Genomic DNA, 12781 nt, shown 5'->3' on the forward strand with positions numbered 1-12781 from the left:
TCCCTCTCCCTAAAATTAATAAAGAAAATAAATAAATAAAAATAAAATATTTTGAGATCATTGGTCATTTATATGCAGCTGTAAGAAATAATACAGAGAGATGCTATATACCCTTCACCCAGTTTCCCCCAATGGTATCATCTGGCATAAAATAAGTACAGTATTACAACCAGGATATTGATACTGTTGATACTGATCCACCTGTCTTACTCAGATTACCCCAGTATTACATGTACGTGTGTGTATTTACTTATATACAGTTTTACCATATAGGTAGATAACTTTTTATGACATGGTTGTTACATGTTTTTGTTTAGGTAAAACAAATGGTTATTTCTCCAATACCCAAGAAGGGTTTTGTGTCACATATGCAAACAATAACTACACTAACTATATTTAAGACGTATGCTTTAATATTTGTTATATGACAGAACAGTACTCTTAATAAAACCTGGCCTATTTACTAGTAGATGCTATTTATAGTTATGGGATTATATAATTTGAGAGAAGGCACAGAAACAAAAATAATCTTGTAAAATTTACAGTGTAAGACCTAGCTAATTTACCTGTAAATCTCAGAAAATTAGTCCTTTTATTCCAAATATAAATAAAAAAGGAATTTACTAAGCACTTAAATGTTATTCTCTAAGTGAGAAGTGGGTACCCGCTGGTGAAGCTGAGGTATCTTTTTTTAGGTATATTTATTCTCCTAATTAATAAAGATAATTACTATATAACACAACATTATCATACAGGAAGACAATATAAAGATGTACTTACGTATTATAGCTATGGATATAAATCTTATGAGCTGTCATTTGTTGTAGCGAAAAAACATGAATTATCATTCGGTGAAGTATATCACTAGTTTCTGCAAAAAATTGGTCAAAACCCCAACACTTTTCCTGATCAGCCTCAAGGATATTTGCAAGAACAGGGGTAAGTAGAACTTGAAGGCCCCTAAAATAGTATTAAAGAAAGTTGAAGAGTGAATATGCTATATTTTATCTAGGTACAAAATCATAATATTTACTAAGAAATCAAAGCAACTGCAATTATTATTATTAGATTAGATCAAAGTTTTTAAAACTCTGCCAACTTTTCAGAAAGGTAACCTTAGTTTAACCTTACTTGTTAATAAATCAGGGATTATGGTATTTTTTGTTAACTTATCTTTTACTGGTTATTTCCTTTGATTCTCCCATTCCCAGTTTTCTCACTTTTCCATATTCTAACACTGTATAAACAAAACCAGCCAGGAGAGATCAATTGATTTCAACCAGGTGGTCATGAGGATAAGGTAATAGTTTAATTTCAGGGTCTTTAATGTCCTTTTAATATGGCACTGTAATATGTAATTTTTTATGTTGAATTTATATGCCTTTCACAGTATACTTCTGTGAACGAAAAAGGGGCTATGCAATAAACCTGACAAGCTCAAGGGGGGCATATGGCAGGAAATATTCAGGGACCAAAAGTAACCACAAAGGATTGTCTGATCACAAATTCATAATGGGAAAGTCATAGCAGTAGTCATGTCCCAGGCCTCTAGCTAGCTTCCTTAGCAAAGGTCAACCTTTACCTTAAGTGAGCTCTGTCCATTGTTCTTATGCATCCAGGATCACATACCTTTGAAACATCAGAGTAATTTTCTTTTCCTATCCCTTGAAGCTACTACCTTGGGCACCAGAGCACCAGACCAAAGAACCTCTCATTGTTATTTTGTTCCCTGTATACCATCTCTACATGCTGTAAATGTTAATTATTAAGTATCCTGTACCCACCAATATAAAGAAGTATGTGTTTCTCCATTTTGTCTTTTATTCAATCCTAGAGATTCTCCTGCTATGCTTTTCCCCACCTCCTTAATCTACCACCAGTGCATTTCATACACCTTCCTGAGGTCTTCTCCTTTGAGTCTAGTGTATAAAATAAGCTGGAAAGCTGCCATTCTCTGAGCATCTAAGATCCTGCTCCCCTGCATCAGTTCGGCTCAAATAAGTTTCTTACATTGACACTTATTTAGGAAGTAAAATTACTATAATCATTAAGCAATTGATTAGTGCCAATTCAACTAGGAATAATTTCTGACTAATAAGCTTAACTACTAAAAAAACAAAAACAAATGGAAGGACTTCATTCTTTCTCATGCTTTCACTGAATTATAAAATATGCTCAAGCAGATTCTCAATTATGGAATTTCAAATAGTCTTAAAAATATATTTTTGACTATGTAACAAGCACTGAAGTAATTCCTTGTTTGTGAACAGTTTACAAAATCTGTAGTGGACATTTTTAATTTTTGCATATCAGGTATCTGTTCTCCCTCCTCCTGTGAGAGAATCCACACCTCCACTCTCTCACTCTATTCCCTGTGCATAGATGGGCACAAGAGCCAGGATTGGCTATGATTAGTTGGAGGTGATCAGGTGGTAGCACATAAGCTCGTTAAATGAGAAGCAACCCAGAAATCTTTGCTAAAACTACCGGCAAAGAAAATATTTTTCCCCATAGAGTTTTCAAATCTGTGAGAATGTAAGTCTGGAAATGTGAGCAGCCTTCCTGTGGCTGTCAGGAAAGAGCCCTACTGAGAGGAGGGAGAAAGCAGAGAAAAGCAGATCTGAATGATCTGAAGAGACCAAGTCTTGACACAGCCTGAGTCTGAGGCTTTAGCTGAGAATTTTTAATTACGAAGGAAATCTACTTTCTTTTTCACTTAAATCAGTTGAGTTAGGTTTTTCTCACTTGTTATCCAGTCTTGACTAATATATATAAGAAATAGGATGGTTGTCTTCTTTCGTAGTTGTTACATTTTTGGTAATTGTTTTCACTGCTAATTAGTAATATTTAATGTCCTTACCATTAAAAAATTTAAAAAGATGTTACGCTTTCTGGTACGTAAGTAATTTTTACACTATACTCACCGAGAAAGAATGTATAACTTGGTGTGCTAAAGACTGATTTGATAGACAAGGCCTGTAACCCTCCTGAAATATGCAATCCGTAGTTCAGATTGCTAAATTATTGATTCTGAATTTCAGCAATAAAATTATTCTACAGAAAGTATTCATTTACTGACCCTTTTATATTTTATGTTTTGCCTCAGATTCCATAATGAGTATTTTCTAAATAAAAATTTAATACAAATCTTAATTATAGTATCTAATTTCTGCTCTCCAATAAAATGAATTTCTCTTGGTAATTCTAGCTGCATGACAGTTTTATTTAATACAAAAATAAAACTGTCAAAATAGTAGTTTTCAAAAATGATTTTGGCAGTGGAACTCTTAGCTTAAATGAATTTTCACAGAAATCAATATATAAAATAATTTCACAGAAATCAATATACAAAATAATAGGCAGTATTTTATTAGCTTGTAATTTATTTATTTATATGTTAAAAGTCATACAAAAAAGGACCCACAAACTATAATAGTTGGTAAGCCAGTAAATCATAACTTGTATGTGTGTGTTCAGTTGTGGATTATACAATTATCACACCCCCCAAAAAAGGAAGTTTATTAATTAATCACTAATTCTACATATTGACAAGTGTCTTGGCTTTATTTCCAGAGTAAAATCTAAAATAATTTACTCTCTACTTTTAATTTATTTTAAAATCTTTCTTTGTGATAATAGAATTCACATCTGAGAATAAAATTTTTTTGAGTTCTACTGCTAAATTAAACCCATATGAACATTTGAAATGCTGGAAGAAGAAAATGATTATTTCTCACCTTTTGAGTAATACAAATACTTTTAAAAAATGAGGATATAGCCCTGGCCGGTTTGGCTCAGCGGTTAGAGCGTCGGCCTGCGGTTCTGAGAGACCCGGGTTCGGTTCCCGCTAAGGGCGCGTACCTTGGTTGCCGTTTGTCCCCGGCCCTGGTCGGTCGTGTGGGTGGCAGCCACTCGATGTGTTCCTTTCACATCGATGTTTCTCTCTCTCTCTCTGTTCCTCTCTCTCCCTCCCACTCTACCTGAACAAAAAAATGGGAAAAAGTCCTCGGGTGAGGATAAAAAAAAAAAGGAAGAGGATATATTGAACTTCTTCAGTGCGTTTTTTTCTTAGAACTCTAGTTACTCTTATCTATACTCCACTACTTGTGGTCTGCCAATATGGAAGTCAGTACAAAAGATACCAAGGTCCTAAGCTGGATCCCCACATTAGATAGAATTCCAAGCAATCTCAGAAATGTATGCTCTACGTCCTCATAGAGAGCTGGCCAAATTATTTCTACATTACATTTATAATGGATTTTTGCATCACAAACAAAAATCACAAATCGAAGCATATGCTTTAATAACATCTAATAAAACAAACAACAACGATAAACTACATTTAAGTATTTGTGATTTTAGTTCATTAAGATTCCAAACACCAAAAAAGCAAAAGAGGAGAACTGGGTACACTATACTCACCGAGAAAGACTACAAGAAACAGGCATGTCTCCACTCCAGTCGATTGGTCCATTTTCTGCTTTCTGTACTCCAGATATTGCACCAGAAGGCTTTCCAGTAATTATTTTATACCTTAGAAGAAATAAAAGTAGAATAAAATAAACAGTTCATTACTGCATAGCTGATCAATGGGCTTTGCAAAAGTGCTTCCTCAGGTGCACCTATAATTATCTACTAGACAAAACTTTGTGATTGATGTTGACAGGATCCATAGAACAATCAAAATACTTTGAATCTGACTGACTGAAGCAGAATAGTGGTTGTATGACTATTTAATATATGCCATAATTAATTTTCATTTGAGATCTCAGAGTGCATTACAACAGCAGCTTGATGTTCATAACAAAAATATTAATTTGTCCATCTGAAAAATTTAAGCAAACACAAAAAAAGTTATGTTACAGAATGACTCTAGACCATGAAAAAAGCATCTAAATCTCATTTACCCATATTAACCAAAGGCATAATTAACTGGAGTATGAAATTACTGCAGAACAAACAACAGTCTCTCTCCTTCTCTCCTCCCTCCCTCCCTTCCTCCCTCCCTTCCTCCCTCCCTTCCTTCCCTTCCTTCCTTCCTCACCTGAGGATATATTTCCATTTATCATTAGATAGAGTGGGAGGAAGGGAGAAAGAGAGAAATATCGATGTAATACAGCCACATCGACTGGTTGTTCCCCACACGATCAGGGTATGTGCTCTTGACTGCAACTGAACCCGATACTCATTGGTCCACGGGCCGATGCTCTAACCGCTGAGCCAAACCGGCCAGAGCCAATACATTCTTTTAAAAAGTAGAACCAGTACAACTCATTGGACTGCTTGTTGCTTCCTCAGCAGAGGCAGTCAGGATTTCTGCCTTAAGAGATTTTCAGGAAAGAAAATAAATGTAAAAAATAAATGCATTCCTATGAGAAGGATCTGACTGTGGAGAAATAAATAGACATATGTGATTAATGCAAGAGAAGAAAATAGAATAAATGGCAGAATTCTTAAGAGAAGGCTTACAAATTTTTGAAAAAGCTTAACAAATTTTGGTAAGCTCTGTATATACACACATTTATAACATATAAGTGAGATACAAAGGGATCAATATTTCTATAATGTGACATAAATGCATCATTCATTAGTAAAGTTGTTTTTTTTTTAATCCTCATCTGAGGACATTTTTTTTTTTTTTATCCTTACCTGAGGACATTTTTCCATTTTATTGTTCAGACAGAGTGGAAGGGAGAGAGAGAGAGAGAGAAACATGGACGTAAAAGGGACACGTCGAGTGGTTGCCACCCGCACGACCAACCAAGGCCGGGGACAAACTGCAACCGAGGTACATGCCCTTAGCGGAAACTGAACCTGGTCTCTCGGGACCGCAGGCCAACACTCTAACCACTGAGCCAAACTGGCCAGGGCTCTGAGGACATTTTTTGTTTTTTGTTCCAATAGAGTGGGAGGGAGAGAGGAAGAGAGAGAGAAAGAGAGAGAAACATCAACATGAAAGGAACACATGGCCAGGGCCATTAGTAAAGTTATTACTACTTTAAGTACCTCTAAACATTTATTAGCATCAGTGTTCGTAAAAAGTTGAGTTACTGCCCTGGCCGGTTTGGCTCAGTGGTTAGAGAGTTGGCCTGCAGTCCTGAGGGACCCGGGTTCCGTTCCCGCTAAGGGCACGTACCTCGGTTGCAGTTCGTCCCTGGCCCTGGTTGGGTTGTGTGGGTGGCAACCACTCAATGCGTCCCTTTCACATCGATGTTTCTTTCTCTCTCCCTCCCTCCCACTCTATCTGAGCAAAAAATGGAAAAATGTCCTTGGGTGAGGATTAAAAAAAAAAAAAGGCTGAGTTACTGTGCAAATAAATAAAAAAATTCTTCTAACAATATCTGCCCACATGATAGACAAAATCATTAGGTGTTCCTAGTTCCTTATGAGTTATATGTTTCCTTTATTAGGGAGTGTCACACTTTTATTTAATCCATTTTTAGGGCAGCAAGAAATGCTGATATGTATCTATGACAATAAAAGCACGATTAACTGTTAGGCACAATTTATGTTTAATGATAAAACACAAATGAACTCTCATTAATAGCCTTCATTAATGAAGAGATTTTATTTTAAAAAGGCACTGCTACAACGCAGGCTTAGGATGATGCCACACTAAAGTCATTAGAATAGCAATGGATGTTTTTCCTATTAATATGTATGTTGGTTATCTTTGCTGAAAAACATTTAGATACCCAGGTTTCAGCAAAAGTCACTAATTGTATCAGCTGAATTGGTTCTACTTCCTCAAATCAACAAAAGAAAAAATATGCTTCTCCCTCAATTTTTTCAGATGAAATTAAAGATTATATTTTCACAGATGTAATTATGAAGTCATGTTTGCTAATAAAAAAGGCAGCATCAACTATGTAACGGTCTGAGAAAATGTTAAGATCTAAAGAATGGTTTGACTTGAGTCTGTCAGGGAGTTACTGTCCCAAATCAATCACTACACTAAACAACATTCATAACTTCAGTTTTATGTGTGAATGGTTTGGCTATTTCTCATTAAAGCAAGATCATTTATTAATTTCTTTTAAAATAAAAAGATGTGGCTCAGTGGTTGAGTGTTGACCCATGCACCAAGAGGTTGCCTGTTCGATTCCCAGTCAGGACACATGCCCAAATTGTGGGCCCAATCCACAATGGGGGACATGCAGGAGGCAGCCAATTGATGTTCTCTCTCATTGATGTTTCTCTCTCTCCAAAAACTCAATGAAGAAGAAAAAAAAAATGTGTAGTCAATGTATGAATGAATCTTATAACAGATTTTACTTCTAGAAATCTATCTCTTTCCTCCGTTATTTTGATTACAATAGTGATTTTATACACACTAATTATTTCCTAATAATTATGGCATTATGTAAATGTATAATGTACCAGTAAAATGTATTCAGTCTTTGGACTAAAACTGCAACACTAGAAAAAAGTTTAATGTTACATTAATATTTTTGAAATGGGAAAAAAAATCAGATCAGTTCATGGTAGGAATTGTATTTCTTTTATATCCAATAATAATTCCAGTACTCCACAAACTACTATTTTTTTCAGTTATATTAAGGAAAAACCCTAATAAGTACACAAAGAGAAATAAATAAACGATGTGCTAAAATAAAATCCAGAAAGCAGTAAATTTTTGATGATGGACCAAGACTGGATGTCATTTATACTCTGTATAGAAGATATTTAAACATGATATGAAAAATTATGACTATATAGGGCTGCATTCTTATTAAAAACCAAATAGCTTAAAATAGAGAATTGATATCTAAATCAATTTTCATTAGTGTACACCTCTAATACTTGATGACAAAAAATAAGATAAAGATACATTTAAAAAATTATTTCTAATTTTAGATGGAGAAATCACTTACATCACTTCCTTATTCCTACGTGGCCCTTCAAATGGTCTAAACGGCAGTGATCCAGTAGCTGCATGATAAAAAGTTACCCCAATGCTCCAAAGATCAACTGTTGCACCGTATTTCTTCTGATGATCTTTTCTTAGCACTGCTCTCTCATACATATCAGGATGCTTAAAAACAAAAGGAAAAAACTACTAACTTGTGTTCTATGGTAGTACATTACACAAACAGGTATTCAATAATGTCTAGAAATTCTAATATATTTTCCTAATAATCTTTTTCCCAATCTCAAAAGACTGTTTCATATCTTCCTCTCCTCACACTCCCAACACTACCTCATTTGACTCTAAGTTTTGATGCCTTCAATTCATATTTCAACGAGGAAATGAAAGCAAACAGATCATCAACTCTCCCTTATACTTTTTACCAAATACCAACCTACCTGAATCTGTGTCCATACTCCAGGCCTACTTTCCAGTTATAATTTAAGTGCACTTATCAAAGGGTAACTTTTCCATCTGTATTGTGGAGCCCATCAGATTCTTACCAATTCTTTAATTGCTATGCATCAGTTTCCCCCTCTCTCTTGGATCATTCCTTTCAGCTTACACACATGCTCTAATTATCTCCCATTTTAAAAAACCTTAAATTGACCTCACAACCTCTTCTAGCTATCACCCAATCAATTCTGTTTTCCACTAAATCAATAGTTCTCAAATTAGCTGTCCACACTCCTAATTGCCTTATTTCTTTATCTCTCATTCAGGGTATGACATTAATATTATCTATATTCTTTAACTCCCCAAATTATCTTTTGCCCTGAGCTCTAGATTCCTATGTCCCACTGTTTCCTTGAATGTGTGAAAGGTAGCTCAAACCTAACATATCTAAAATAGATTCTTGGTTTTCCCACTCAAATCTGTTTACCTCTAATCTTTATCCTCTAAGTAAATAGTACCACCATCTACCCAGTTGCTTATACCCCAAACCTATCAGGCAGCCTTGATTTCTTTCCTTCATCCCTCACATGCAATTCATCGCAGTAACTCATATGGCTCTGAGACAAAAATTAAGTGTCCTAGAATTAATTCAGAGGATTGGCCTGACTGGTTTCACTGGGAATCTGGTGACCCAGACAAATAGCTAGCTGGTCTGATGTTAAATACATGCTCTTTAGCACAGAAGATACTATATTACAGTGTGGAGCACAAATGGGTGTTATAGGACATGCTTAGGAGCTTACAGATCTAGACGGAGATTCTGATGGACAGTTAGCTCTCCAAAGAACAATGAGGAGTCATCCATGCTTAGCCTCCTATCATTTGCCTTTATGGAAGTTACGCACTGGAACTTGAAGATTCTTGGAAGGTAAAGCTACAGGAGTGTATTCTGGACCAAATAAAGTCATTATCCAATGATCCTGCACCAAAACAATGCCTTAAGATTGTGATATTTTGCTATGTTCCAAGGGACGGGAACCAATGCAGGTAACACTGCTAGAAGGGTGCTTCTAAAAGATGATGCAGTCTATGAATCTGATTCTCAAAGAATCATAATCACTGGATTTTTTGAGGGGAGTGGCTGGGCAGGTCTCTTTTGTTAATGAGAAATCATGAGAGGTGACACGCATGAGGAGTTTGAAGTAAATGTCCAAACATATGCCTACCAGATATATGGGGTCTGAGTGTTTTTTTCTGGTTCTGTGGCAAGGCACATTCTATTGCCCAAAGAAGTGCTAGCCAGATCTTTGACCAGCAGCTAGTACTTATTGTATAAATGATGCTGTGCATAGGCCAAAAGTACCTGGACATGCCTGATAATTTCTGGAACATGGGGCCACCGACCTGGGGAAAAGGAGATATAGTCGTCCCTCGCCACTTTGTGCTTCGACTTTCACGGCTTCACTCTATACTATATTTGAAAAAAACCGCAATAGGGTGAAGCCATGAAAGTCGAAGCGCAAAGTGGTGAGGGACAACTGTATGTACATAAAGAATCCCACTTTGCAGAAATTCATTTATCGTGGTAGAGTCTGGAACTGATTAACTGCAATAGACGAGGGCCGACTGTACAGTGATTCTAGAAGGAGATAAAGAGGGAAGGGAACTCCCTAAAAAAGTACAAGTTAGTATAGTTGGATGGTATTCCCTAGGGAGTAACTGACAATGGCTTGACACATGCTGGTCTGACATTTGTGTGCCCACTGGCTGGCTCCTGAATGTGCTATCTGTGTTTGCCCAGGATTTGGTATTAGTGGGCCTGGACCTCTGTTCCTGGAATAGGAGCATAAAGATAAAGCTTCTGCAAAGTTCCCAGATTATATACTTAGGATAGCCATCATATTAAAAATGATGAAAGAAAAATTGTTGGCATTTTTTTTGTATATTAGCACACAGAGGGGAAAAGATTTAACACCTGGCCTGGGAATTCCAAAAGTAGAAAAGTTTTCACTTAAATATGGAAATATTTCTAAATTACTGAGCTTAAAGCTATTGACTATCTCATTTTATAACTTCTGGTACACTGTATGTGAAACCAAGGCTGTGCATAATCAGAAATAGAAATATAATTAGAGTAAAATTTTAGCCTAGAGTTATAGCATAGACTGGGAGTTCATATATTTAATGTTTTGTTCTTTCCATTTTAAGTCTGCTGGAGGCAAATACTAAACTGTGGTCTTAGGAGGGTCTGTGAAAGATTAATAATTGGTAATGGGTACAGGATCCAATTAATAATTGGTAATGGGTAAAGGCTGACACAGAATCACTGTTTGCTTTGGTTGTCACAGTAATTGGGAAGGGCTACTAGCATCTAGTGGGCAGAGACCAGAGATGAGAGGCATCCTTCCAAGTATGGGACAGTTCTAAAAAACAAGCTTCTCTCATCCTGAATAACTTTTGAATATCCTGCCAGATACTTGTGCAGGTGAGAAGTAAAAGTATGCTTAAGCCCTGGCCGGCTTGGCTCAGTGGTTAGAGCGTTGGCCCACAGACTGAAGGGTCTTGGGTTTGATTTCTGGTCAAGGGCATGTACCTGGGTTGCAGTTTTGATCCCCAGCCCTGGTCAGGGTTGTGCGGGAGGGAGCCAATTGATGTCTCTCTCTCACATCAGATCTCTCTCTCCCTCTCTCCCTTCCACTCTTTTTTTTTTTTATCCTCACCTGAGGACATTTTTGCATTTTATCTTCAGATAGAGTGGGAGGGAGAGAGGAGAAAGAGAGAGAGAGAAATATCAATGTGAGAGAGAAACATTGAGTGGTTGCCACCCACATGACCCCAACCAGGGCCGGGGACAAACTGCAACCAAGGTACATGCCCCTAGTGGAACCAAACCCGGGGCTCTCAGGTCCGCGGGACGATGCTCCAACCGCTCAGCCAAACCGGCCAGGGTGCCTTCCACTCTTTCTAAAAACCAATGGAGAAATATCCTTGGGTGAGGATTAAAAACAACAAAAGAATATATTCTTCTTTTGTTTTTAATCCTCACCCAAGGACATTTTCCCATTTTTTGTTCAGAGAGAGCAGGAGAGGGAGAGAGAGGGGGAGAGAGAGAGAGAGAGAGAAACATTGATGCGAAAGGGACACATCGAGTGGCTGCCATCCGCACGACCAACCAGGGCTGGGGACAAACTGCAACCGAGGTACGTGCCCCTAGCGGGAACCAAACCCAGGTCTCTCTGGAACGCAGGCTGACGCTCTAACGGCTAAGCCAAACCTGCCAGAGCTCAAAAGAATATTTTCTTTAAAAAAAAAAAATAATAATTTTCTTAAGGGTTCAAATGTTTACTAACTCCATATAAACACAACTATATAAATAGAGCTTTTCTAGTTGTCTAGAATTTTAAGTTAGTTCTTTGCAAAGACATTTCATTTTTTGTGTGTTTCTAACAATGGTCCTCTCTGTTTTTCAATATCTACTTTCCCTGAATAGAATCTTCTGCTTCAGAATTATAATTAATTTTGCTCTACAGGGAATATGGTTATAATAAGCTTATAATAAATTAGCTATTCTGATCCAAAAAGGAAGCCTTTACCAACTAGATGCTTCTGGAGTGAACGAACAGTTTTTTCTTTTACTACAGATCCATTGCATTAGTAACATTAAAGAATTTAAGAGTGTTATAAAACTTGTAAGAATTTTTAACAGAAAAATGACAGCAACCTTAGAAACAAATATCTAATTCCCTCATTACACACTATATTCATTAGAATAAAAAATTTAATCTTTGTCATAAGAGATACATAACACATTGTATAGTTAAGTGGTTAACCAATTACCCATATTTACAATATATCCAGCTTCTTTAAATAACATTATTAGTAATAAATGACTTACCAAATATTCTTCTGTGCCATACAAAGAAACAAACTGCTCATCATCTTCTAATTCTCTAGCTGCACCAAAATCTGTGAGTTTGTACACAGACTGTCCGTCTTCTCCTATAACACGCATGATATTTCCTGGCTTGATATCACGGTGCACTATGCCGTTCTCTCGGAGATGATTCATTCCACCCACTTCAACAATAAATATAAAACAAAGGTAATAATGATGTAGGTGTCTTTATGTATATCTGTGCGTGTCAAATTCACTGATATAATTCATTCATAGTCATTCAATGTAAGCTTTTCCATAAGTTAGCCCCAAGTCATTTCAATCAAAGAATAGATGGTATTAATATTCTGTATCTCATGTTTGAGTCATAAAAAGCTTTAAAATGATAAGGATCAATTTCATTGAAAAGAGTCCAATCACCTGGCTGGTGCAGCTCAGTGGATTGAGCATTGTCCCATGGACTGAAGAGATCCCAGTTCGATTTCCAGTCAGGGCACATGCCCAGGTTGGGGGCTTGATCCGCAAGGGGGTGCGTGCGGGAGGCAGCTGATCGATGTTTCTCTCTAACATTGTTGTTTCTA

At 36.7% G+C, this 12781-nt stretch overlaps 1 protein-coding gene across 3 annotated transcripts in view; it reads right to left on the reverse strand.

Annotated features, from left to right (window-relative positions):
* TBK1 (TANK binding kinase 1) overlaps positions 1-12781 on the reverse strand; it is a 51775-nt gene that overhangs the window by 24304 nt on the left and 14690 nt on the right. For all 3 annotated transcript variants that reach the window (XM_036252234.1, XM_036252236.1, XM_036252235.1), the window contains 4 exons: positions 12201-12382; positions 7875-8035; positions 4423-4533; positions 781-960 (listed from right to left, as the gene is read on the reverse strand). In XM_036252234.1, the coding sequence (XP_036108127.1) occupies positions 781-960; positions 4423-4533; positions 7875-8035; positions 12201-12382 (634 nt within the window). The remainder of the gene's footprint in view (positions 1-780; positions 961-4422; positions 4534-7874; positions 8036-12200; positions 12383-12781) is intronic.

This window comes from Molossus molossus, unplaced genomic scaffold (genome assembly GCF_014108415.1).
Source record: "Molossus molossus isolate mMolMol1 unplaced genomic scaffold, mMolMol1.p scaffold_m16_p_10, whole genome shotgun sequence".
Lineage (NCBI taxonomy): Eukaryota > Metazoa > Chordata > Mammalia > Chiroptera > Molossidae > Molossus > Molossus molossus.